This window comes from Hippocampus comes, unplaced genomic scaffold (genome assembly GCF_001891065.2).
Source record: "Hippocampus comes isolate QL1 unplaced genomic scaffold, H_comes_QL1_v1.1 scaffold126, whole genome shotgun sequence".
NCBI lineage: Eukaryota > Metazoa > Chordata > Actinopteri > Syngnathiformes > Syngnathidae > Hippocampus > Hippocampus comes.
In genome coordinates, this window is record NW_017805409.1 from 814,102 (window position 1) to 839,751 (window position 25,650).

The following is a 25,650-nucleotide window of genomic DNA, read 5'->3' on the forward strand; positions in this document are numbered from 1 at the left end:
GGTTGGTTGTCTCTGCGTGTCCTGCGATTAGCTAGCAACCGGTTCAGGGTGTCCCCCGCCTGCTGCCCGAAGACGGCTGGGATAGGCTCCAGCACGCCACCCGCGACCCTGGTTGAGATGAGCCTAATTGTTAAAGCAAGTATTTTCAATCCCAATGTTCTCCATCGCCACTAAAGAATCCCGAGTTGCGTCAGATTCTGTGGCAACCCTTGAGCACAACTTTACGCCAAGCCCAATGACTCACTGATTCACACAAGCCTGTGTGCCTGTCCGCATTGTCCCTTCGCCACGCCCCCTCCTCGGACTCGGGAGCTAGAATTGTTTGTCGCGGAAGGTCGTAATCTGGGGGTAGTGTTGAAACTGGATTTCTTTCCCACTTTGTCTCTCCTACTTGCATACAAACAAATACGTTTTACGTATTCCTACGCACACTGGATATCTTTTAGAAGTCTGACTGACATCCCAGACAAGTTTCGTCCTGCCCTGTAAGACCAATTTCAAATGTACCACCCTCAGGCTATTTTTTTTCCACAGCTGCTTTCTTGTAACATCACTTTTTTTTTAATTTATGAAAGGGTAATATTTTTCGCTTTATTTTTTATTTTGGGAGGCAAACAGTTCACAAGTGCTTTATGAGTACTCATTCCTGACTCCAGGGACCATATCAGTTTTCGCCAAATGTATTCATGAAATGTTTTAGGGATTCTGAAAACAGTCTTTGAGTTTTGCCAGATGACGGCTTTAAATCTCCTCGTTGTCCATATATGGTCTACAGGTTGTAGCTTTTTCATCAGTGCTCTTGTGCCAAGAGTCCTGCTTTCAAGCAAAGAGGAAAGTGGCATCTTGATATACAATATTAGGGTTCCGTTCTGTTTTGGACATTTGAAGTGGTTACAAACTGCCCCAAAATGAACTTGTTTGTGCAGCGCAAGAAACTCAGTGACTGTAATTTTTTTTCATTGGCTTGTTTGATATTTATGACCTAGATGTGTTTTTAAACAAGTATTTACTGTCATTATGACATTTTGAGGTTACAGTGGTGAGCAATAAAATAGCGAATGTTTTTCATGTCACTGTTTTCAATACAACCATGATGCCAAATTCGACTTGCAAAGGACCTCTTGAGCAACCTGCATTTAATATTCAGCATCTCTGGTATGTATGACACACTTTATTGTTTTGCCATGTTATTAGATTTATATTATTTCTGAACTGCTCCAGATGATGTATGTGTCACACTTGCGTGCTTTTATATTTATGAATGTTGATATTGTTACTAGAATTGCGACATAATGATTGTGGTGGTATTCCCCGGTGGATTAAGATGGGTAAATGGCCGCTAAAGGCCTCAGTACCAAATGCATGGCCGCCCATTGATCTCTATGATTACTGTAATTGCATTCTTGCTAGTATTACCACTTCTAGGAAATCATGGGATCTTTGTTATTGTTATTGTATGAGTAGTATATTCAAAATGATAATCCATCCCCGGTGGAGTAGTGGTACAGTCGCCTGACTTGTATGCGGGCAGCGTTCGATCGATTCCCACTTAGTGACCGCGCGTGGATGTGGGTGTGAATGGTTGTTTGTCTCTATATGTGCCCTGCGACTGACTGGCGACCAGTTCAGGGTGTAGTCTGCCTTCCGCCCGAATAGGCTCCAGCAACTCCCCACGACCCTATTCGGGATAAACGGTGTTCAAAATGGATGGGTAAATCTCCCTGGCCCCCACTGGCACAAACCAAAACAGTACAACATGTGCGATGTCCTCCGTCACGTGTAGCGGAGAACCCCCAACAAAATAGAGGATTAGAAGGAGGGGTTGACAAGATTGACAGCTCTTTCCGGCCAATCCGCAGCGGTGTTCTGCGTGGCAACAGAGCTGATTTCCCGCGCTTGGTCCAATCGGAGAAGAGAAAGGCGGAGCTACGCACGATCCCTTCGCTGTTGTTTACTTCCGTCAATATTTCCTGCAGCTGAGCGAGAAGAACAGCGACGGGGAAAAAAAGACAGAGAAAGCAATTGTCATTCTTCGTCAAGGTTAGTTGAAGACTTTATTTTTCTTAGAATACTAGTTTTTATGTCGGTGGTAGACCTTTACCGACGGTATGCGATAAACTCACAGCTGGTCGTTAATTCTCACACAGAAACGAACGACGTGCAATGTGTCGGCCGAAGTCAGTTCCTCTTTATCTACTAAACGAAGGCGAATGTGTTGCCAACAAAAGTGTTGTTAAGCAAATCTCATCGACTCAGTGGCACTTGCCGTGGAGCCAGACAACCTCATGTCAGTGGTTGTTGTCACTGTAAACGGCCCTGTGTGTCAAGTTTGTGGTTTGAGGACGTCATTCTGTGTCGTTGTATCACGTGTGTTGTCATGGTAACGTGCGATGATTGTCATTCAGTTATTTTCAGGTTCTTGTAAACATTTCTCCTCCTTGTCGTCCATTGCTCACTGTTCCAGCCCTTTCTCCATCTAGGATGCCTTTCTTGGGCAAAGACTGGAGGTCGCCAGGATGGAGGTGGACCAAGACGGAACACGGCTGGAAGAGGATCATCTTCTATGGACATGACATGGACGACATCCACAGAGAAATCGAGTAAGAATTAATTGTAATTACATATTCATGCCATTGTTGCAAACAGTACCCTTTAAGTCCAAAAATGGAGTTTGTTCGTGTGGATTGCAGAGGTGGGACTTACTCACATATGTGTAATTCATAAAGTCCCAAATCTAAATCTTCATGTTTCCAGCATTTAGCAACTTAGTGTGGCAAAAAATAAGTTAAGTCCAGTCCCCTCATTATAAATTTCAATCAATGCAGGCTATGATGACTGACATCTCCCGAAAGCTTAAGAAGCTCATCGGTCCATTGTGACCATGGTGTCATTTGTTCTCTGCATTACCTAAGTGGCAGTGCAAAAGCGGGAATCTCAACGCTACCAGTCGGTGACGTCTCACTCGATCCCCAGCGTTGCAAACGTCATGGCTCCGGCTTGGCACCTCGCCAAGTGGCAGGCAGCTTGACTCAAGGTTTTCATGAGGGGCCTCATTCAATGGAGCTGGAGACAATCAATGAGGCTGCTAGCTGAAATGCTTGTGTAATTTCACGTTTTGGAGTACATCTATCAACACCGACATCCACTTATCCGCACTGTACACGATAAGTCTGATAAGTCAAGATTAGAACAAAGTGAGCTATGTCTTTTTCCCTCGAGATAATAAAGTTTAACCCAAGGTGGGACTAGCTTGTTGAGAAGTGCAACCACAGTCAGTGAAATGGTGAGTTGTATTTTGGCTAGGTCAATAGCCATGCTTCTCTTTTATTTTATTTTTTTATTATTATTATTTTTTTAGGCAGAGATCTCCCCGGGAATGTTGACATCTCAATATCCTTCAATTCCTAACCAAAGTGTTGAACACCGTCGCTTTTTTACCGCATGCGTTTACGCCCTGATCTTGGCTTAAAATTTTGGTCTGTCCATAAAAATGAAGAAAAGAGGATCGAAAAAGAATCTGACCCTGCTTTGTATGAATACGCATAAAACCGTCGGGCTGAGTCGGCTGTTCATGAATCACTTTTAGAAAGGTAGGCTTTACGAACACAACATTCCACAGAGGTCATTGGGACCTCGGAGGAGTCACGGCCCGCAGGTGTGCCGACAACTGATAAAGGCTCATCACATATCTTAACTCTTCAACGCGGTCAGCGCCAGTTGTTTGGAATTTGGCCAATCAGAGAGCTCCTTGTTTCCCCACATGTGCACGGCCCTTGTACAAAGGCCAGAAAGCACTTAGCAGCTCAGTTGTGTCCAATTTGCATTTCAGAAGATGTCTGTGGACAAAAGAATTGGAAACAGGTTATGGGAATTTCTCTGCTGCAGATCAACCTGACTGCTCGTAAAGTCTGCTCATCCCGTCACGAAATTGACCGAAATATCAATTTTCCAACAAGGCATCCCAATTTGTGCAATAGGTCATTTTAAAAAGTGGGAAAAAGAAATGTTTAGAGAAAATTCTGGATGGTTAAAAAAAAAAAAATTAGAGAATTAAGTAGTGGGTCTTTTTAAAAAGTATTTTTATTTTTAAAGGAAAAAAATCTGCCTGGTTATCCAGATTCTTTTTAAGGGAAAGCGTATTTTAGGCAATAGATATATTTTTTTAAGTAGAAAAAATATTTGGCGAAAAAAGATTTTTAGCGAAATATGTCACTATTTGTCATGGGGGGGAAAAAAGTCATTTATTAAAAAAAAAATCAGATTTTTGTGGAATTTTGTGAAAAAAAGCAATATTTTTTAAAGCAAAAAAGGTATGTGATGTTTTCAAAAAGTGGCAATTTTAGGAGAATGAAGTCATAATTTTTTCGCCAAGTGCAGTACACAATAATCCTTGTGTTCATATACCGTCATGCACTTCTCTTCAGCTCTACTTGGAAACTGGAAGAACTTTTGTAGACTCCGTTGAACCAGAACCAACATAGTCATCTGTTTTCTACTCCCAACAGATTCACCTGTGACGACAAAGAAAATCTGTTCGTGGAAAACATTTGTGAACTTGCCCGTGTGAAAATGAGAAAGGACTTCTACAACCACAATACCAAATCTCAGTGTGAGTTTTTATTTTTTATTTTTGCAACGATCACATTCGAATCCATTCGTGTTAATCTGCCACCCAAAAAAATGTTTTTGTGCGGGTGTAGTTGTTTTCAGGGATAAATGGATCTACGTGCAGAAAGGCAGCACGAAGGAGGTCAGTGCTGGAGCCCTTTGTCACCTGACACAGTCAGTCTTATGCTTAAAACATTTTCAAATACATACAGTAAAATGCGATTGAGAAAAACCAAGCCATGTTTTTCCCATTCTCAAACGCTAGGGGGCGTGTCCGTGAATGTGCTGTAATCACGCCCTGCTCACATGTCAACTGTCAATCAAATACCACTTCTCTGACCTGGGAAAATGGATGCTGCTACTTCGACTCACTTCACAGGGTTTTGAATAATATTGTTTTGATTGCACACAGCGTCATGGATATTGCACTCTGGGCGAAGCGTTGAACCGCCTCGACTTTTCCAGCGCCATCCATGACTTGAGGAGATTCAACTACGTGGCAAAAGTGAGCGAGCAGCGCCTGGGTGTTGTTGTTTGGTGCCCGTTGGTCTGTCTTGACGGTGCATTGCGCTTCAGCTTTTCCAGCTAATAGCCAGATCCCAGCTGACGTCCTTGAGCGGAGCGGCCCAGAAAAATTATTTCAACATTCTAGAGAAGATTGTGCGAAAGGGTAAGAATGTGATGATGTGTCTGTCAGGTGTAGGTTCCGTAATGTTGCATGTCCATATTTATATTTTGTACCTTTGTGTCTCACAATGTTGTGTACATCCACATTTATGTTCCGCCATGTTGTGTATCATCAAGTCTTTTGTCGATAGTCTTTGGATCCTTTCAGCGATCATAATTGTTTTATTTTTGCTTTGTGCCGTGCCGCCGCCAGTGGTAGAGGACCACTACAATCCACGGCTGGTCAAGGAGCTCCTGCAGGATCTGAGCGCGACGCTTCACAGTCTGACCCTACACGTGGGTCGATGCGTGCTTGTGGGCAACGTCAACGTCTGGCTATGTCGACTGGAGAATATTCTCAAGTGGCAGCAGCAGCTCAACGACCTGCAGATCCCCAAGGTACGCATCCGCTTGCTCTCTCGTTCGAGGGTATATTAACATTTTCAGGAACTACGTTTTGGAGCATATTCCCTCTCGATAACCGGGGTAGGGGCTGACTGTATTTCAATCTCCGTATTGTTTTGTCTGTGCAGCAAATGTGCTCCGGCATGTCGTTCAGCGACCTGCCGCTCTACATGCAGAACAAGATCCTTTACAACCTCTCTGACGCCTGTGACATCATCAACCTGGGACAGGCCACGCCCACGCTGCACGTCCTCAGCGAGAACCGGACACTGTGGAAGCGGCTGTGCCATTTCCACTTCTCTGATAAGCAGGTGAGAAAAACCCCAGCTCCCTCTACTGACCACTGGAGGGCAGCATTGCTTCGTTGTATTCGCGTCCTAATGCAGTTTCCCACCTGTTCTTGAGCCGAGGCACCCATTTTACATGAGAACATTTTGGAAGGCACACCACCAAGTAAAATGGAGTGGTTGGGAGTCTCTGTCCTAACAGAGTTAAACTTGGTCCCTGTTGTCATTACGTGTGTGTGTGTGTCTGGGGATTCTTTTAGCACTCCTCCAGGAATTTGGTCCTCCCCAAGAGCGACAGCGTTGACTGGAAGCTGATGTATTTCACTCTGCAGAAGCGTTACCCCATGAAGGAGCAGTATGGCGACACGTTGCACTTCTGCAAGCACTGTAGCATCCTCTTCTGGAAGGTAGCGCCATTATTTGTTCACTCGCTTTCAAGAAAAGAAATCGAAAGAGAGGCCACAGGACTTGAGTTTAATTTTCATATTGAATCATGTTTGAGTGACGTGAACGTTTAATAGTGATGATAGCGTTCCCACATTGTTTGCTTGCCCTGTGCCCTATAATATTTCCCGTGTGCCCTTTAACCTCTGCTCTCTTTCCCAACCTTTCCTCCTCCTCCTCCTCTTTGACCCCTTAAGGATCGCCACCTGGCCTTGTTGTTCAAGGTACCTTTTGTCCCACCGTGCCTTGTTTGTTTATTTTCCCTCATTCTTCATCCCGAGCCACATCATCAGTTCTTCTTTTGGACATTTGTCATCATCCCTGACACACTTGCATTTGGCAGACTTTTGACCAGCAGCGAGAGGCTCCATCATGTTTTTTTTTCTTTTCTTTTTTTGTCGAAGTCACATTTCCACACTATTTCTGACCAATCAGTATACCTGCTGTTGGTATGTTGGCGACCTCTAGTGGTAGACAAAAGAATAATTACTGCCAATGGATAATTGTGTTGAGCTGAATTTTATACAACTGAATATTCTTGTACTTGGTATAAAATGACAACCACTGGGTGAGTTAATTAGTCATGGAGGCAAATATTGTTTTCATTAGTTAGTTGGTTCGTTAGTTAGGCACGGCATTGTATTTACTGCAGTTAGTTTCTCACAATGACACTCATGTAAGTTAGACACAAGGAAATGTTATGAACCCGGTGAGTTAATTAGTTAGTTAGTTAGAGAGGAGACAGGTATTTTTTTACTCGGTTATTTAGTTAGTGAGCTTGGTAGTTAGGTAGAGCCAAAATCGTGTCTACACTCATTCGTTTCCGACAAATATTGTATTGTTACTTCCTTGGTTAGCTAGCTAGATGGCTGGCCAGTAAATTACACACACAGAATGATTTTACCCCCGTTTGTTAGTTTGTTGTGAGGGTGAGAGCTATTGACAAAACTCAGAGTTTGTGAGTTGGTTATGAAGACTACCGGTACTGACATTGTTTTTGCACCAGTTAATTAATACTTAGTTTATAGAGGCAAGATGTGTTGTTTTTACCCCACTTAGTTTGATTGTTGGTTAGTTATGAAGTCAAGTAGTATTGCTTTTGTTCAGTCAGTGGGTGGTCTTGTTTTTACGTCAGGTAGTTAGTTAGTCAGCAAGTTGGTTTCAAAGATGAGCGGCATCATTTTTACCGGTGTCAATTACAAAAGCCCTTGCTATTTTTTTGTTGCCTGGCAGTCAGTCAGCTAGTTAGCTCTGAGGGGGACCTTTGTTGTTTTTATCTGAGTTAGTTTCTTCTGAAAGTAATTGGTATTTTATCCGTTAGTTCGCTCTTTAATTAGTTACAATGACAAGTGGAGGGGTAATTTAATAAATAAATGTTTTGCACCTTATGCTTTTAATAGTAGTCATAATAATAATACATGATTGTTTTGTCAGGACTGCGGCCACCCGTGCACCGCCAATGACCCGGAACGCTGCCTTGTGCCCATCTCTCCGCAACACTTCATCGACCTCTTCCAGTTCTAGATGCTTCCTTTCCTTCCATAATGTCCAAACCTGTGAGTGTACGACATCCTAGCGTTGTTTACCTTGTATACAAAGGGCTCCAAATGGGATGCATTTGAACATGAATCTCCATTGCGCACAACTGTTGTGACTGTGGCAACAGGGAAGAATCCCCAGTAAATAGTACATTGCAGATTTTTGCACAAATATAGGAGGTCGGTTAAATAAATATATATTGTTTATATACATATGTGTGTGTGTGTGTGTGTGTGTGTGTGTGTGTGTGTGTGTGTGTACACACACAGTATTTAACCGATATATATAATATTCATGTACAAAGTGTAATGTCAGTTTTAGCATGTGATATGTGATGAGAAGTATGTAGTGTCATTTTCAGAAACTTAATGGTGGTTTTATAGAATTGGAATGGATGGATTAATCGATTATTACGCCCAGCTCTCCGCTAACGTTTATGTAACAAATGGCTGTTTTGTAACGTGATGCTTTTTTTCTTCCCCGCAATATCTGACCGCATGCGTCCGTTTTCCATTGTGCTCTCGTTATTCCGTTTCCATGAACAGAGAAAAGTTGTCAAATGGAAATGTCAAGTGTTATTTATGGGCATTGGGGAACTTTTTTTGTAATATTCCCCCCTGTTCCGCGTGTTTCCATGGTGCTATTATGATAATGTGTTTGGGACAGGAAGTAGCTTAACCAAACGATTAAATATTTACAAAAAATAAAATAAAACATACAGTGGTGTCATTTTTCTCAAATGAAGTTGTGGAGGTGATGCTTGCTCCGATTTATTTATTAACATGAGTGCTTGAAAGAAAAGCACTTCATTCTGCTCTGTAAAAAGTTAACATTGGTGACAGTCAAATGGCTGCCTCAGGTAAAACATTACAACATCGAAGATATTCATTAGTACCCAGCTTTTTTTCAATCGAGACAAAAAAAAGTGATCAAATGAAAAGATTTGTCATATGCATGTTCTCCCAATAATTTACTTAGAAATCATACAAATTTGATCTGGCTTGTAAAATTGTCTACGATTCATTGTGATTGCTGTGTCATGGGAATTTAGGAGAAAATTGCACAAAATGTTCAGCGGTTTTAGACCCGACCTCAAGGCACTTGAAATTGTAGATTTTTCCAGCAGTATAATCATAAATACTCAGCATAAGATCATTGCATACAGTACGTGTTCTTCTGTTTCAATTCGCACAAATGTACACACTGCTGGTCCAGAACAGAAATGACAAAAAAAAAAAAAAAAAAACACGAGGCGCTCTAAAATGGCCACACCAGCGTGAAGCCCCTGTCCGCACGCTGGCTGTAAAAAGAAAAACATAAAAAAATAAAAATTAAAAAAAAAAATCATTTTTCTGCCTTCTCTCCTCCGCCAATGAGCCGCTCTAAAGAACATGCGCACACTCACAGCCGACAATGAGGCGCTCTAAATATTGCTTATTGATGCCATTCATACAGAGTAGACACTGCAAACAAGGCGGAAATTCACTGGTAGTGTAAAATGTGTTCTTGGAGCTAGTACACGACATTGGGGGAAGGGGGCGCCGAAGGGTTAAAATAAGGACTATTTGAGTCCTTCCCAGGTGCCGTCCGACACCATCCCCTTGCTCATCCTGCTGATTCCGGCCAGCCTGACTTTAGCGCGGGACGTCCACGTGACGGCGCAGGCGGGGTCTTCGGAGTGCGACAGGTTGGCGTAGCGGGACGAGTCACCCGTGTCGACAAGAGGGGGTGAGGGCGAGCGTCCGTTTGGGATGGCGCCCCCCTCCTGCGGGGCAGTAATGTCATCTTTCCGGGTTCGCGGCGTCTCCAAGCCGTCGGTCTTGTCCGTTTTTTTGACAGGAGAAATTTGTCTCATCGTCATGGTGACGCTTTCCCAGAAGCAAAGAGCTTTGTCGGGCTTCTCCTTCCTGTCTTTCTCGCATTTCACTTTCTTGTGACATCTGCAAAGTAACCAAAGGAAATGCCAACACATGTTTACATGCCAGACATCGCCCAATGCTAACCCTCATTTTAAACCTTACTTTGAATACCTAATCATGACTTGAAGCCCTATTTTGAAACTCCACTTTGAAGCCACAAACCTGGCGTGAAACCCTAAAACCTTGTTTGGAAAGCCTCACTTCAAACCCTAATGCTGACGAGAAAACCTAACCTTGTCTTGATACCTGATCCATAACCCTTTCAAATCCTAACCCAGGCTTGAAAAACAAACAAACAAACAAACAAACAAAACTAATTTAGAACCGTCGCCAAGACTTCAAAATGGAAACCCTAACCCTTGTTTGAAACCATTTATTGAAACCCTGACCCTGACTTGAAACCCAAATTCAGAACAGTAACTTGAAGCCTAGCAGTGACATGAAGCATTATTTTAAAACCCCAACCCTGGCTTGAAACCCAACTTTGAAACCCTATTCCTGGCTCCAAACCATAATAATTTTTTTAAAACTCTTAACACATTCAAAATCATTAACCTAAAACAGTAACCCTGCTTTGAAACCCTTAACTTAACTTTAAAATTCACTAAGAAGCCTTAACCTAGGCATAAAACCCTAACTTTCAACAATAACTCTGGCTTGAAGCCCTAATATAAAGATATACCTGAACTGGTGGTAACTGTCGAAAATACTGCATTTGAATATGAAGCTAAGAAACTCAAATCAGGTTTGAAGTTTACCCTGGCCGGTCCGCATGCTTCTCTCCGGTCAACAAGAAGTGCTCATCGTCTTTCGAGGAGAACATCTTCTTGTCCTTTCTGTCTTTTTTGGACATCATCTTCTTCACCTTGGCCTCCTGACACAAGAACACATTTCCATTGGTTTCTCTAGAATTAGCGTAACATCATTGCTAATGATTCCCACAAGCATTATAGTAGCTAGCTAATAGACTTTTGTCCCCCAAAAAATGTCAAATCATTTTGCTTGAACATTTTGGTGATTACATTGACATTTCATTCTCCTTTGTTTTAGGCGTCACGTTCACGGTACGCTTCAACTGGGTGAGACAAACCGCTTGAAGCAAGCACGCTGTACCTCTTTTCATTTCCTCGAAGTGATGTTATATTCTTGACAGCAACCGAGGGTGTATTTCAAAACATTCCAGTGGGTTTTTTTTTTTTGTTTTTTTTTTAATGAAGCTTAAATATATTCAAAGCATGTGGGTGGGGGGGTCACGTTATATCAAAACTTGTATCACAGATTGGATCTGGAGCAGATTCTTCGCGAGAAACGAGTAAGGGATTTTGCATGATATGCGTCCATTTCGGGTGGCGTCAAACTGACAATTTTAGTAGTGCAGGTCATAAATATGACACATGAAGTTCTTGCACTCCCCTCAAGCCTCAGTAGACTCATAAGAGATAAGCGGCAAGATTCTGGAACAAACTTTACGGGCTCGAAGGACACGTTTGCTTTTGGTTCTCCTCCTCCTCCACACATCTGTGCCTGCCTCTCGCCTCTGCCTGGCTCTTATCAAAACATTCCCACTACTCATAACACGGCTTTGATGAACGGCCCTTTCTTTTCGCTTCGACTGCTTCTCGTGTTTCCATGCGAAGAAGCCGCTCTTACAAAGCAAACCAGTGGACGACGGACGGTCGTCGTCTGCGAACATTTGCGGAATGTGTCAGGAATGTTCCGATTAGATAGCAGGAAGGTTTGACGGAACACTTTGTCCTCCAGGCACACTCGTTTCCAATACATGCATCAAAATTGACTCGAGTTACTATCACAATTGTGAAATGCGACAAGCGTTCGCGGTAAACATTTTTTGCCGTCATTTATATTCCAGCTGACCAATCGAAATGCCCGCGGCACAACGTGGGAAGCGAGAAGGCCTTTTCTGCGCATGATGGAAATGACGCCGCGTTCACTTTTGCATCCTATTAAAACGTCGGAGGAAAAAAAAAAAGTTTCAGCCTATTTTGGGCCTTGTTTTTAACTCCATGCTTATTGTTCTCTTCCGAAGCTCTGCAGTCCCTTAAACAATGTTGCCTTTCCTTCCCTTCTCCGGCCCCAAAGTACAAACAGCTCATGAAATATGTCCTGTTCACAAAGTCACCTAATACACCCGACTTGACATTTTGTGGGACGGAGATCTCAAGATAATGTTACATGAGTTTCAAGCCAGAGTTATGGTTTCAGAGTCGCTATTCAAGCTAAGATTCATCTTTTTTTTTTTTTTTTTCTTCAAAGTGGTGTTTCAACACTGGGTTGGCGTTTTAAAGTTGGATTTCAAGTTCGGAGTATGGTCTTAAGCCAGGGTTAGTGTTTCAAGTCAATGTGACAAATTGGGGTTTTAACAAGAGTGTTGGGGTTTTTTTAATTTTGTTGTCACGGGCCACGCTGTAGTTACGGTTTCCCTTGGAGAGGGTCGTTCTGAATTTTGGGAAACCATATCCATGTTTAACCACCTCCAAATATTACATACACAGCGATTAACAAATTGATGAATAACCAGTTTTAAAATCATCCATCCATCCATTTTCCCATCCGCTTTATCCTCACAAGAGTCGCGGGGTTGCTGGAGCCTATCCCAGCCGTCTTCGGGCAGTAGGCGGGGGACACCCTGAACCAGTTGCCAGTCAATCGCAGGGCAAACAGAGACAAACAACCATCCGCGTTCACGCTCACACCTCGGGGCAATTTCGAGTGTTAAATCAGCCTGCCACGCATGTTTTTGGAATGAGAGAGGAAACCGGAGTACCCGGAGAAAAGCCACGCGGGCACGGGGAGAACATGCAAACTCCACACAGGGAGGCCGGAGCTAGAATTGAACCCGGTACCTCTTCACTGTGAGGTCGACGCGCTAACCACTGGACCACCGGGTTGCACGTTTTAAAATCAGAAGTCAAAAATAATGGCTTGTTCAAACGTTATATTGGATGATATATGACAATTACAAATTTTGGTTCAGACTTTAGCAAGCATCATGGAAGTTGATATGCTTGATTTGCTTTCACGGGCCACATAAAATGATGTGGCGGGCCACATCTGGCCCCCGGGCCTTGACTTTGACACCGATGGATTAGAGTTTCAAATGAATATTTAAAATCGGGCTTTCGGGTAAGTTTCAAGATGCCAAGTTAGGGTTTCGAGCCTGGTTTAGGGGGTTTCAAATTTAGCTTGTCGAGTTTCAAGCCGGGGTTTGAAAGTAGGTTTTTTAAGCCCAGACACAGAGCGCTCGGTGTAAGCAAACAAGAAAAGGAGGAGACAGATTAGGAGTGATAGAGTTGTGCTGATGTTCAGCGCACGCTGACTGACGTGTTTACTGATAAACACTGGCGCCTCCGCGGTGCTCTACTTTATCTCAGCTTGTTCTCATCTGACATTGATGCCGTGTGTGTGCGTGTGTGTGTGAGTGTGCATCTCAAGTCACAGGTCCACTGCTCATGTTGTGTTACCGCCTAAACTCGAAGTTGCTTGCAAAATTCAATGCTAACGCCGTCTGAACAAAGATAGATGGAATTTTCTTTTAGTGACTCCACCGGTATGGTGGAACGTGTCGATAAGCGAGTGCGTCTTTGTGAAGCTTGCTCGCTCGGCAAAGTTGTTTACCTTGGATACGCCTGTGACGGCTTCCTCCTCTTCCTCTCCTTCTATGTCTTTGTCCTGAAACGCACACGTGCCAGTTAAGACAAAAGCAACTCCCAAAGCAAACACACACACACACACACACACACCAGTCGGTGTGTGATGCCCGTGTGTTTCCCGTCAGAAAAAGGGCACTCGGTTTAGTGGGTCTATATCAGCCCCTGAAAAAAAAAAAAAAATGCAACAACACAAAGTACTGTACTGCTACTTTGAGGCCGGTCATTTTTGCAATATTCCAAATTTGACTTTGTAGTACTTATCTACTAATCTATCGCTTCAAATTTTGACTCTTGGGACTTTCTTAAACCATTTTTTTTCTTTTCACAACAGTTTGAAACATCTTTAAAGATGCTCAAGTGAAGTTCGAGACTTGTTTCTTAATAAATTAGGAATGTTTGATGAATAGTACTGAACATGTGCGATTGAACTCTGTCATACGGAATCGTGTGGATAAGATTAGAAAACCTTTATTTGTCTCACCATGGAGAAATTCCCAATTTTACAGCAGCAAAATTATGAAAGGGAGAAAGTAGAAGATAAGAATATAAATAAATATAAATAGAAAAGATATTCATAAAATATAAAAAACTATAAAAGATGTGACGTTAAATCGTTTTTCACCAGCAGCTTTAGAGTGCCTCGTCGTGTGCGCGCATCGAGATTGTCTCTCTCGTTGCCATGGTGACCTTAAGATCCTCTATTTATTAATAATAATAATAATAATAATAATAATAATAATAATAAAAACACCGAGGGCCTGTTTTTTTGTTTTTTAGGATTTGCCACAATGGCTTAAACGTCAAATTACACTTCAAGGCCTGCAAGAGAGCAAATAAAAAAAAGCTCATCATTCCAGACTGTACTCAAAACCGAGCAAAAGGATCACGTTGAACTCATAGGAGCGCTTCGGAAGGCCCCCCTGGAAGCCTCTTGAATTGAAAGTCAACGGTGAGAAAGCAAAAAGTTGCGACAGAGACAGAGAGAGAGCCTCGAGCAAACTCTCCAGGGGGTGGACAGAAAAAGACGTGGAATTCTTAGGATCGCTCGACCTCATCATGCCTGCCGAGCGCAGAAAACGTTTTTTTTAATACAGTGTCGGCGATCCCGCTAATGCGCTAAAAGGGTCACGCGGTGGACGATCGGGAGTACCCACCCGCATCATTTCCCAGCGTTTTTCACGTCGTCGTGATGATGTTGATCAAGCGTGACCTCCCCCGGCCCACTTTTTTGTGACTCCCACCCTGGGAAAAGCTCAGACCTGTTCTTGTGACTTAGTTTAGGCTCGTGGGATTAAAATATTTTTTTTTTTTTTTTTTTACTGATACGAGCACCAAGGAGGCATCACAGCGCCAGTCCAAATTCTCGGGAGAGGAGGACATCGGGGCGGTCCGAGGGGTTAAAGGTTTCTACTGTGACATGCTCAAAAGCCATGACGCAAAATCGCTTCGTCAGCACGCGGTCATAGATACAGCGAGAAAAATAATAATAATATTGTTCTTTCTAAAAACATACACCATACACGCTTGTTTTATTTTTATTTTTTGTGTGATGCTTTGGACACGTGATACAGATTCATTAGCCCGCCTACGTTATGTGTTAGCATTAAGCTAGCAGACTAAGTTATGTGGTCATATGAAATGTGGGGTTCTATGTTTTATGCTTTGTTTGGCAGTTAACCCCAACTGGGATTGGCATGAAACAACCTGGTGGGGGGGTCCGAAATCTGAGGCCCCCTGGGCCATATACTGCCCGTCCAATTTCAAATAAACGCTCAGAGGAATGAGAAAGATTAAACCCACAATAGCGTTTGCGGTTTGAAATGTGTGATCCGAATGGCGACCCCCCCCCCCAACCCCCTTCCAACCCCAACCCCAGCGACACCTCGACTTAGACCAGCAACTTGCAAACTATTGCTGACATAGCGCTTCTCACGGCCGTCACATGCTGCCGTCACCTGATTCCACTTTGGTCCTGCTTCCCCTCGACATTGATTGACTTCAACTAATCATTGAAAAAGTCCGTTAAAAAAAGCTTCTATTACACTTCTTAGCTTCTAAAGTTGACCTGTGTCCACAATTGTGTGACATCACCGGAAAGCCTATTTTATTTTTTTTTTTTTGGTATTGAATTGAGTTGTGTCAAAAATGATGAGTTACCTTATAGGAGTGACGGTAGTGCCAAGACATGTCCTCCTCCTCGGACGCGTAATCCACCAACACTTTACTCTTGCTTCTCCGGAACATTCTTGGGATGACAAAAAAAATAATAAAAATGTCACCTTAAAATCTCCAAAAATCTGAAAATACTCCAAATTGTCCTGCTGTTGTTGCCCGAAGAGCAGCGCATCCAGCTATTGTTCATTCATAAAAGTCGAGTGCTGCTCATTTGCCGTGTGTGTGCGTGCGCACGCTCGTGTAGAGGTGTGTGTGTGTGTGTGTGTGTGTGTGTGTGTGTGTGTGTGTGTGTGTGTGTGTGTGTGTGTGTGTGTGTGTGTGTGTGTTGTCTTGGTTGGTGCGTATTTACGTGACCACCTGGGCTGGCTCCTCCTCTCTCCCACTCGCCCCTTTTCACTCCTGCTGTAGCCGAGAGAGAGATACGGTGATGTTGTCACACAACAAGCGAGATTTTGCACTTCTGGAGGGGTCGTCGCGTTCTTTTGTTTCGCTGCTTATTGTTTATTATTATTATTTTGTATCAGTGCGTTTTGATCGTCAACGTCAAGAATTGTTCAGTAAACCAATTCGATGTGATTCATCTACTGCTCAGTGCAGGGCTGGTTCTAAGGTGGGACACAGGGCCGTTGGCCACCCCCAAAATCTTGAAAAAGCAATTTGCCTCATGTGGCCGTTGATCGAATTAACCAGTAAATATAAATAAAATCGAACTGCTTGCTTGATTGACTTTCTGCCTGTTTCATAAATTCAAGTCAAAGGATTTTTTATGGCCCCATACGAAGCTTATCATGTTATCAGGTTACAGGTTATCATTCTCGGTGCATGAAAGGGTTGAAATACTGAATGGTTGATCGATTTATGATGTCTGTGCTGAAATGATGACATTTTTAGTTGAATCCGACTCAAGCGTACAACTCACGAGAAACATTCCGTGAACCTTGAACCTGATCAATGTATGAATCAGTCTCCCGTGTTGATGAGTGAACCTCGTGAGCTCGCCCCCCCCGGTCCGGTTAAGACCGCTCACCTGACTCCGAGGTCCTCGAGTTCCCTGTTGCGATTGCTCCGCGCGCTTACAGTAAGTTGGTCAGGAATGCGGACGAAATCCAAAAGCGCTGGCTTTTTAAGGAAGTTGAATCCGTCTCGGATTCTAAGCATGCCATCCGAAGATATTTTCGACTTAAGCCGGCGTGCGTGCTCTTTGACTCAAAATGTGCATCATAGATCACAATGGCAAACAAATTTGATTTCTAGAAAGTTACATCTGTTTTTTTTTTTTTCTCCGCCACTGTGTTGCCTCGTGCTGGTTTAAAACCTGCCACCCGCAAGCAAAAACAACTACCGGATTTACCGAGATGCCTGCAGCCTGTACTGCGTTTTCAGTTCACCTCGATTCACTTTTCATCGCTGGCGTCTTCGCTCCTTCTCAGCTGTCTCGTTGCCTTGTGGAGACATTCGGCCCTTTTGTTGAAAGTAACAAGAGCCTTCTCCCGAAACAGCCACACAATGGACCCCTATGCGTCCGTATGTGCGTGAGACCCTCACCTTCCCGAGAACCTGACAGTCAGGATCCACAGGTGTGCTGTTGGGAATAACAACAACGACTTTACATTTTTTGGAGCGTTTTTTGAGGTAAAGCTCACGTTACATTCACACTGGCGCAACGACCTGGCGTCTCACCCCCAGCCATCGAATCTCCGTGACCGGGAGAGATTTTGGCCCTTTTCCCAAGCAGCTTAGATCCAGAACTGGGTCAGAACGCAGCGGCCAGCATTAGCAGCAAAGCACCTGACACAAAGCAGTCCTTCCGAGTTGTTCTCGTGTCCAAACTATTTTTACATTTGGCCGCAACTGTCTCCATCCGAAAGTTGATCCCGTGCATGGTCGCGGTTCAGCACCTGCAGAATCACCTCCTCGCCGCAAAGTCACATCTTTGTTGGAAATAATGGAGGCATTTAACACCCCCCTTCAAAAAAAAAAAATTAAATAAAAAAAAAATTTCTCAATGTATTTTTAATGTTTTTTTTAAATTTAATTTCATTTTAATTTAACTCAAGATGGCACCGCGTGAGTGGCTGCCTTTACAGCAGCTCCAGTACTTTTTATTCTTCTTCCTTTCATAACTTTGCTGATGTGCATTGGAATTTCTCCATTGTGAGACGAATACATTGTTTCTTATACTTATTCTTATTCATGTCATTCAACTATATATGGAAAAAAAACATTTTTGGAATGTGACGTTTTTTTTTTGATATAGGGAAACAAGCACTCTATATGCTGTACTTTAGACAAAAAAATTGTAATTTTCATGAACTACACATGCAAACAACCCAGACTAAAAAAGATTATTTTTATTTATTTTTTTTGGTTCCAGAACTCAAAATCATACCACTTTGGAGATGTCATATGAAACTATGTGCACGGTGAGATTTGATTCGTCCAGCCTCTGTGGAGGTGATTGGGTTCGCCTCCATTGATTCATAACAGAAGAGAATTTCTAGTGACCTCTACTGCTCACAGTTGACCTTTATTTTTCACTTGGTCACAAGAGATACAATAAAACTACAACTTAGATGAGTTTTCATGGCTAAATGAGTGAAGAAGATGTCCCCCCCCCCCACAACCCCCTCCCCAGGAAAAAAAAAAAAAATTCATGTGAGTGGGTTGGGTTCACGTTTCCAAGAGAAACAACAAGTTTGCATTGGGGCGGCTTATTTTATTTCTTTATTTTTTTTTTACATTCACAGTTAATACGGTACTGTAAATATTCATGTACCGTGAATTGAATAAATTGAATTATGCTGGGCAAAAAATGCAAATGGAAGCATCTCATGTTGTACCAAAACAACTTTTTGGAGCATTAGGGACACCCAAAAAAATTATTCATGACATTAACTCATTTTTTTTTTCGACAGTGAAGTCAAAACATTTTGAGAGGGGAAAAAAAAAAGTCATCATCTTAACACAAAGTCATATTTTTAGATATTTTCAACATGATGTCGTTCAAATCATGACACTAATCTGAAAAGTATACAAATGTTCCACTTGTATCTTGTATATTTCGGCGTTCGCCGTGGTCCCAAAACTCCTCTGGTCGTTTCGCTCGTTCATATCTTTTCACACGTAGACTAAATGCCACCTAGTCACATATTTCTCTTTGTTTCTTATCGGCCTTTCAACACATAGATAAATACAGTCAACTTATCACCATTTACGGCACAATACAACCATACTGCCAAATACTACACGGACATTCTTGTCACAGTCATCACATCACAGCGCCACACTAGTCAAAATATGCACAATAACAAACGTGCTGAGGACAATACGCTAATGTTTGCAAACAAGCGTTTCTCAAGGGAATGTAGTCGGAAAATGTACCGAAAAAAATTGAGCATTTATTTGTACCTAACCAAAAATGAGCAACACATATGGTGAATTATTGGAAGATGTCATGAAAAGAGACAATAGTGACAATTTGGCATCCAGAACCAGCAGATGATATTTTGGTGAGAAAAAAACATTTAAATTTCTAATTTATTATAACACAAAGTGTAATATAATTTAGACAAATAGACGTGTATTTTTTTTAATTATCAAGTCCCCAAAAAAATCGATCAATCTGGCAATTTAGCATTGGGGCAAGTGAGTTAATGCCCCACCCGAACCAGCAGATGGAGCTCTGGTGGGGGAAAAATATATTTTGACTTGCTTTTTAATTTCGCATAGGTTACTTTGAAATCTTCTGGACAATATTTTCTTATTTCCCATCAAATTCTTAGTTTTTCCAAGATAATGTATTTTTTTTTTTGAAGGATTATTTCCTAAATTCCACAGCAACGTTTTTCTTTTTTTTAATTTACCGTAAAGCGTACATTTTTGGGGTACAAAATCTGTCTGAATCCACAAGAGAACGCTTATCCGATTACAGTCACATGTTTTAATTTCAATTTTGCTACGTCACAGGAGGGCTCGTCTCCATTTCAGGGTCAGTGACCTCTAACGTCGCATGTAAGCTGCCCTTAAAAAAGATGCTTGCTAAGAGGATCTCCCCGACCTCCTTCTCTGCTAATCTCATCTCAAAGTGTTCATTTACACGCTTCGCCACGGATACATTCACACGCCGCCACGTCCTACAGAAAACAAGAACACGTTCAAACACTTTCTACTCATTTTGTTGGCGCGCGAACTGGATGGCATCCGGGTGAATTTTCGCTTAGTCACCCGGTCCGACTCAAGCTCGTAGCAGTCGGCCTTCTACTAATTTCATCCAGCAAATCAAAGTGATATGTGCAACGTCATGTGCAGGTTTGTGCGCACAAACACACACAAGTGCAAAGTAAGCAGTAGGATAGGTTGAGTGATTTTTTTTTTTGTTTTGTTTTGTTTTTGCACAAACTACAGTACAACAAACATAATGATTAGATTTTGTCATGAAAGCAGACATAATTTACAATGGCCAAATTTGCATTCGGGGCAATCTGGGCAGTGCCCCAGCGGGTGTCACAGTGCTTTTGCGTTTTCATTCGATTCCAAATGAAACGTGATATTCGCGTCAGGTTGAAATTGTTTGAACTGCTGCAGAAGATCCTAAAGCAGCGGCAGTTTTACTTTCGGGTTTTGTCTCGAACAATTTTTAAAACTGGGCTTTGGGGCTTCGCGCATATTCTGCCCAGCGACAAGTGACCGTTTTAGTTTAGGATAATGTGCCTGCTAGCTAGTTACGTTTTTATTGTGCCTCCAATAATTTTTCAAAAACTACAAACCCAGCAAAATCTGGTCCTGGTGCTGTCGTTAACGCTTGCGTTCCATTGTGTGTATGCCGAGGTTGTCCGTCCATCTTGTTTATCTGAAGAGACGACTGGCGGGCTTGCAGTGCAGCGTCAGTTGGCGGGAGCTGTAGCCGGACACGCCCACCCCCATGAATCCCAGCAGGAACGCCAGGCGGGGCATCATGGGACCATCCCGGCTCTGCAGGACAGTCTGGGCCGCCTGGGTCTGAAAGAGAGACCAGCTGGGTTATGTGAAGCACTATAGCTGGGCTGGACACAATTTTCCATCAATGATACCACGCACTTCCTAATCAGAGGTATGAAAAAAATTTTACACATGGACAAAATATGTACTTTCAAGATATTTCATTTTTGGTCATACTTTTTTTTTCGGTGCGTGTATAAAAGATCCACTACCTGAATCCATTATCAAAGGGTTTGGAGGAAACAACAAAATAACCACATGCTGTGATTTTTTTTTTTTGGCACAAAGCTGCTCAGCAAGAAACCAACATGAAGTGCAAGAACATTTTTTTTTCTCTCACAAAAATCAGTTTGTCCTGCACATCATTCCATATTCACTCAAAACTATTTTGCCTACTTACTTAAAGCAATATAAGATTCAGTGTAAGCACAACTGCCATCTACTGGTGACTGGTAATATTACAACTTAAAACCACAGTTCACCCCTGCAGAGTCACAGTTCGATACATGTGGTTTCGCACATTTGCAGTCCTACCCTACCACCTTTTTGACATACTTTTTTATATGTTGGATTTAGCCGCTTTTTTTTTCCTGGGATTCTTTTCCCCATTGCACCCTGTTTTTTGAATGTTTATCAATGTTTGTTTGTTTGTTTATTTAAATCAAGTGGGCACTCAGTGTGTGGGCGGCCATTTGCCCATCCTTGCTCTCGACCATCCAAGGCCTAAAATTTCTCTTTATCTTGATTTTTTTTTTCCCTTAACATTTGAGAAATTTCCCTTGTGTTTCTCTTGCACAGGATTAATTAAATCAGTTGAACAAATACAATTAAAGTTCTGAACTCCCCCTTGGCTCCATAAACCAGATGACTATCAAAGCCTAACATTCATTTCTGTTTATCTTCCTGATTATAAGAGACTGCCAATTTCAATTCACACATTTCCGCTTCAAGACTGATCACATCCAGCTCTTCAAGAATACGCACCTGGAGGTATCGAATGTATCCAGGGGTCAGTCGAGGGATGCGGAAGAAAAACATGCTTGCTGTTGTCCTTTCTTGCTTTTAACAGGCACACAAGCCCTCTCCTGAGACTCGGCTTGGCGACACCAAGGGGCCTGCTGTGCCTGTCCCTTGGGCCGTCTCCAGATTTGGGTCGCGAGTCCCCCCCACCCGTGTCCAAACGACACACTCGCTTCGCCGCCTCGTCTCACATTTGCGCCGACAAACACATGCCCAGCAGACGGGCCGTATATATATAAAGCGTTGCCAGTATTGCATAAGCCGCTCACATGCGTGGCACTGATGGAGCGTTCGTGTGTGCAAAGGTGTCAGAGGAGGATTAGGCCTACCTCTGGAGATGTGCTGGATTTAATGCACCTGGGAGAGATGGTCCGAAAAGAGCCACAAAATTACACAATCAATGCAGTGGTGACGTGCACATAGAGGCCCGATATATACTGGTGACGACACTGTGGCAATAACCATAGACCAGGAAATGCAACACACTGTGGCACGGGAAAGTGTCTACTCAGCATATACACATAGATGTCAAATAAACAAAAAAACAGAATTTTACATATTTTTAAAACAATCACACAAGTCAGCTATCTTAATGGGAAATTGCATAGACTGACTAACGAATATCATCCGCGTCACTGTGTCGTAACCCTTGAAGTAAATTATATTTTAATACATATTTTAGTACATGTAGAAGGATAATGCAACAATGCTCTTAAACATATATTATTTATCCTCTGAGGAGAATTACTGATATTACTGCATCTTAATGATGCGCTAAAACCAACTCCATCCTCATATTCATTTCAGTCTTATATTTCCCCCAGGTGACCTACATATGTACAATAGAAGGAGCAGCAGTATGACGGTTTAGAAAATGTTCACATCTTTTTTTCGGCAGTGTGTGATGTTTTGAAAGAGACCTCACGATTGCCCGACTTGGATGCCAAGTAAGGATTACTGTAGTCCAATCCAGAACACATGCAAGAGCACACTTATGTTAATCGCTTGGGAAAGACGTGTCGTGAAAAATTCAAGCAAGACGTTTTAGATTGTTATTTTTAAGGTGAAGAAAATGCAGGTTTCGTTTTCTCTTCAAGTGTTTATGACCTAAACTTTCACATTGAAATGAGGGTGCTCGAATAAAGCGTTTCATAATTTCCTAAAATGTACAACTTCAATAAATATTGTCCAAGTAAAAGGAGACATGAACAAAATTCTCTTAAATATTTATATAAGTTGTGGAAATGTTCATAAAACCGGGTTTGTTATTGTATGACTATTGGTCAAGACAAAGTTGACTGGGATCCGTTTGGTTTTAAAACGCAGGCAGCGATGGCATGAATCTGACGTCATAATTCCGCGCCTGTCTAGAGTATAAGGACCCCGTTGAAAATAAATAAACAAAGCCACTTTGGATTTCCATGTCAAATATCAACCGATTTTTGAATTAACTATCACGAAAACGTTGTATTTGTTCCTCCCCAAAACACGGGAATATTGAAGCCCGTATGGAGTTGACGTTCTATCGCTGAGGAAGTGACGCCTTTATGCCTGAATCGGTAAAAGTTAGCCGTCTGTCGATGTTATGTCGGTGAACAACTCAAGTTACGCAGTTTCGTTTTCCAGTAAATGCAGAAACGCCCCTCGCAGAAGTGTAGTTTACTTTTTGAACGTCCACGTGTAACTATACAAGCAAGACGCATGACATTTTCCCGTGTTCTTAGCTTGTGGCGTGTGCATTAATAACGTCGCAGGCTCTGGCTCCAGTCTTAAACGGTGATTTATTTTACATGACACTGACACGTACTGGAGGCGTATTGCTTGCTTGCCATTACTTCCAGTCGTTTTAGGCTAGTGTTTAATAACATTAATTTTGTGTAAACTGATGCATTATTACCCAGTGGTGTCTGGTTGAGTGAATTGTGTTGCTATATTGTGTGATCATATATTGAGTTTATATTGAGCTAAAAGAAGACGCCTTTCTCCTTGCTGCATGTTCTGCAGCAGCCATGATGAAGAGAAAAGTCGACGCTGCTCCCGTTCTGGCTGCAAAGCGGCACCGTGATGATAGCAGCTCAGATGAAGAGTCCAGATTGTCGAGACAAGGCAGGCAATATTCATCTGTATGGCCAAGCCCTCGTCATTGACTTAGCTGTTTACATTAGTTGTTCTCCTTTCCAGACTCCAGCCAGAATGAGTCGCTCAGCGACCAGGAAGAGCCCCGAGCGGGGTTCTCCATGCCGTCCATATCGGTCCACGCCAAGGACGCAGACTCGCCCCCGCAGGGCTCCAAATTCTCCATGTACAACAGCGTGTCGCAAAAGCTCATGGTAACGTTGAGAACACTTTATACAACATGAGATTATCAAGAAAGTGAAATGTGTCGTGATGCGGCATTCTCTCTTTTATGAGGGCATTATTTTTTAAAACAATTGGATCTTGTGATTGGAAATGTCACATCAACCCTAGATGCAAAAAAGAAGACTTTAAGTGAAAACTAGTGTTTATCAAGCATATTAAAGTCTTATGCGTATGTTTTGTTTTCAAATGTACTTGTACTCGACTCAGCTCAACTTTATTTGTAGAGTACTTTAGTAATTTCAACAGTAACGCTTAATCTGATTAAAGGTTATTTAAAACAATTACACATTAATGAGAAAATCGGGATCGAAGTTACATACAAAAGAAAACTGAAGGACTTTTTAAAAAGTGCTTCAATCGGTAAAGTGTGTATGAATCCAGACATGGACAGAACATGTATTTGATGAAACTCTGCCTCCATCCCATAAGTATGATGCAACTGTTTTTTTTTTTTTTTTTTGCAGGCCAAAATGGGCTTCCGCGAGGGCGAGGGTCTGGGCAAGTTCGGCCAGGGCCGTAAGGAGATTGTGGAGGCGTCGACCCAGCGAGGGAGGCGTGGTCTCGGCCTCACGCTGCAGGGCTTCCAGGGGGAGCTCAATGTCGACTGGCGGGATGAACCCGAGGTAGCGCTCCCAAAGTTTGTTGTGTAAAAGAGAAGGAGATGAAAGGAAAAGTGTGGTGGTACCCGTAGAACCGGAATTTGCCAATGAAAAGATGCTAGCATGTTACATAAAACATAATGGCTCATTGTTAACATGGAAATCCTTGCCAACATTTTTTTTGACGACATTATGTGTCTCAAGTGTTTTCAAAACGTGAGTGGTTGAAATTTTTAAAAAATATTATTCTGCATTCGTTAACCTCCTTTACACTTTTATTTTTATACTGAAGAATGTTTGTCAGTCAATGTGCAAATATGTTGTTGTTTTTTTTTCTGATCATATATAGGTGCATTTTCATTCTTGCATGTCTGTGTATGTGTTTCCAGCCCAGCGCTACAGAGAAAGTGGACTGGTTCCCAGAATGCACCACAGAAATTCCTGATGCAGATGAGTTGAGGGACTGGATGGCAGTGGGGCCAGTAAGTACTGACCTGTACCTTTTTAAATGTTTTTTTTTAATTGTTCTCCATCTACACCAAATTTTTCCTTTTTTTTTTTTTTTTTTTTTTTTTTTTTTTGTTCCACAGAGAAAACTGAAGATTGAAGACGAAACGGAGTTTTGCACCGAAGACCTCCTGCACACGCTCCTCAGGTGCAAGGTGAGGTGTCCGTTGTAGCTTTGACTTTTTTGGGTGTTCCACCAAAGCGAAATGATATCATTCTATGTCTAATTTTTCTTCTTACAAAAAAATTGGAATTGCGTGACTTAACCCATGAAGCGTATATCCAATCCAATTGCATCCCGTAAAAAAAATGTATTGCTGCTGCGCTATAGACGGTGTTTGACGACCTGGACGGCGAGGAGATGAGGAGAGCGCGCACTCGTTCCAACCCTTACGAGACCATCCGAGGAGGAATCTTCCTCAACAGGTGCTGAATGCGACCGGGCGGGATTTGCGTGGCGTGCTGGTGACAT

The 25,650-nt window shown here is 42.4% G+C and overlaps 3 protein-coding genes across 16 annotated transcripts in view; 2 read left to right on the forward strand and 1 right to left on the reverse strand.

The window, feature by feature from the left end:
• The window catches only part of fbxo25 (F-box protein 25), a 42,804-nt gene extending 24,440 nt beyond the window's left edge, over positions 1 to 18,364 (forward strand). The window contains exons 1-12 of one of the 7 annotated variants that reach the window (XM_019873725.1): positions 50 to 2,040; positions 2,465 to 2,600; positions 4,506 to 4,609; positions 4,701 to 4,750; positions 5,021 to 5,113; positions 5,185 to 5,278; positions 5,489 to 5,673; positions 5,808 to 5,990; positions 6,227 to 6,373; positions 6,608 to 6,634; positions 7,845 to 7,966; positions 18,089 to 18,364. In XM_019873725.1, the coding sequence (XP_019729284.1) occupies positions 2,482 to 2,600; positions 4,506 to 4,609; positions 4,701 to 4,750; positions 5,021 to 5,113; positions 5,185 to 5,278; positions 5,489 to 5,673; positions 5,808 to 5,990; positions 6,227 to 6,373; positions 6,608 to 6,634; positions 7,845 to 7,934 (1,092 nt within the window). In that variant the 5' untranslated portion in view covers positions 50 to 2,040; positions 2,465 to 2,481 and the 3' untranslated portion in view covers positions 7,935 to 7,966; positions 18,089 to 18,364. Of the gene's footprint in view, positions 1 to 49; positions 2,043 to 2,416; positions 2,601 to 4,505; positions 4,610 to 4,700; positions 4,783 to 5,020; positions 5,114 to 5,184; positions 5,279 to 5,488; positions 5,674 to 5,807; positions 5,991 to 6,226; positions 6,374 to 6,607; positions 6,635 to 7,844; positions 8,655 to 18,088 lie in introns of those variants that run through there. The other 6 variants (XM_019873722.1, XM_019873721.1, XM_019873723.1 and 3 more) reach the window with 6 other exon arrangements.
• Positions 3,896 to 25,650, forward strand: part of cmtr1 (cap methyltransferase 1) — a 28,888-nt gene continuing 7,133 nt past the window's right edge. Inside the window, exons 1-10 of one of the 8 annotated variants that reach the window (XM_019873709.1) lie at positions 3,896 to 3,906; positions 20,119 to 20,214; positions 20,391 to 20,724; positions 22,606 to 22,658; positions 23,716 to 23,817; positions 23,893 to 24,041; positions 24,537 to 24,695; positions 25,061 to 25,153; positions 25,262 to 25,333; positions 25,510 to 25,604. In XM_019873709.1, the coding sequence (XP_019729268.1) occupies positions 22,652 to 22,658; positions 23,716 to 23,817; positions 23,893 to 24,041; positions 24,537 to 24,695; positions 25,061 to 25,153; positions 25,262 to 25,333; positions 25,510 to 25,604 (677 nt within the window). In that variant the 5' untranslated portion in view covers positions 3,896 to 3,906; positions 20,119 to 20,214; positions 20,391 to 20,724; positions 22,606 to 22,651. The other 7 variants (XM_019873710.1, XR_002168659.1, XM_019873711.1 and 4 more) reach the window with 7 other exon arrangements.
• LOC109518095 (uncharacterized) lies at positions 8,692 to 16,423 on the reverse strand. Its single transcript, XM_019873731.1, has 4 exons — positions 15,697 to 16,423; positions 13,505 to 13,558; positions 10,627 to 10,742; positions 8,692 to 9,889 (listed from the first exon to the last, which is right to left on the reverse strand). The coding sequence occupies exons 1-4, from the start codon at positions 15,781 to 15,783 to the stop codon at positions 9,511 to 9,513; spliced, it is 636 nt and encodes a 211-aa protein (XP_019729290.1). The 5' UTR covers positions 15,784 to 16,423; the 3' UTR covers positions 8,692 to 9,510.

Excerpts from the sequence above, each read along its gene's own strand:
- LOC109518095 (XM_019873731.1), bottom strand. The coding sequence starts at position 15,783 with ATGTTCCGGAGAAGCAAGAGTAAAGTGTTGGTGGATTACGCGTCCGAG. Across the intron at positions 10,743-13,504 it reads CCGTCACAGGCGTATCCAAG|GAGGCCAAGGTGAAGAAGAT; the intron begins GTAAACAACTTT and ends TTCTTGTGTCAG. Across the intron at positions 9,890-10,626 it reads AAGCATGCGGACCGGCCAGG|ATGTCACAAGAAAGTGAAAT; the intron begins GTAAACTTCAAA and ends GTTACTTTGCAG.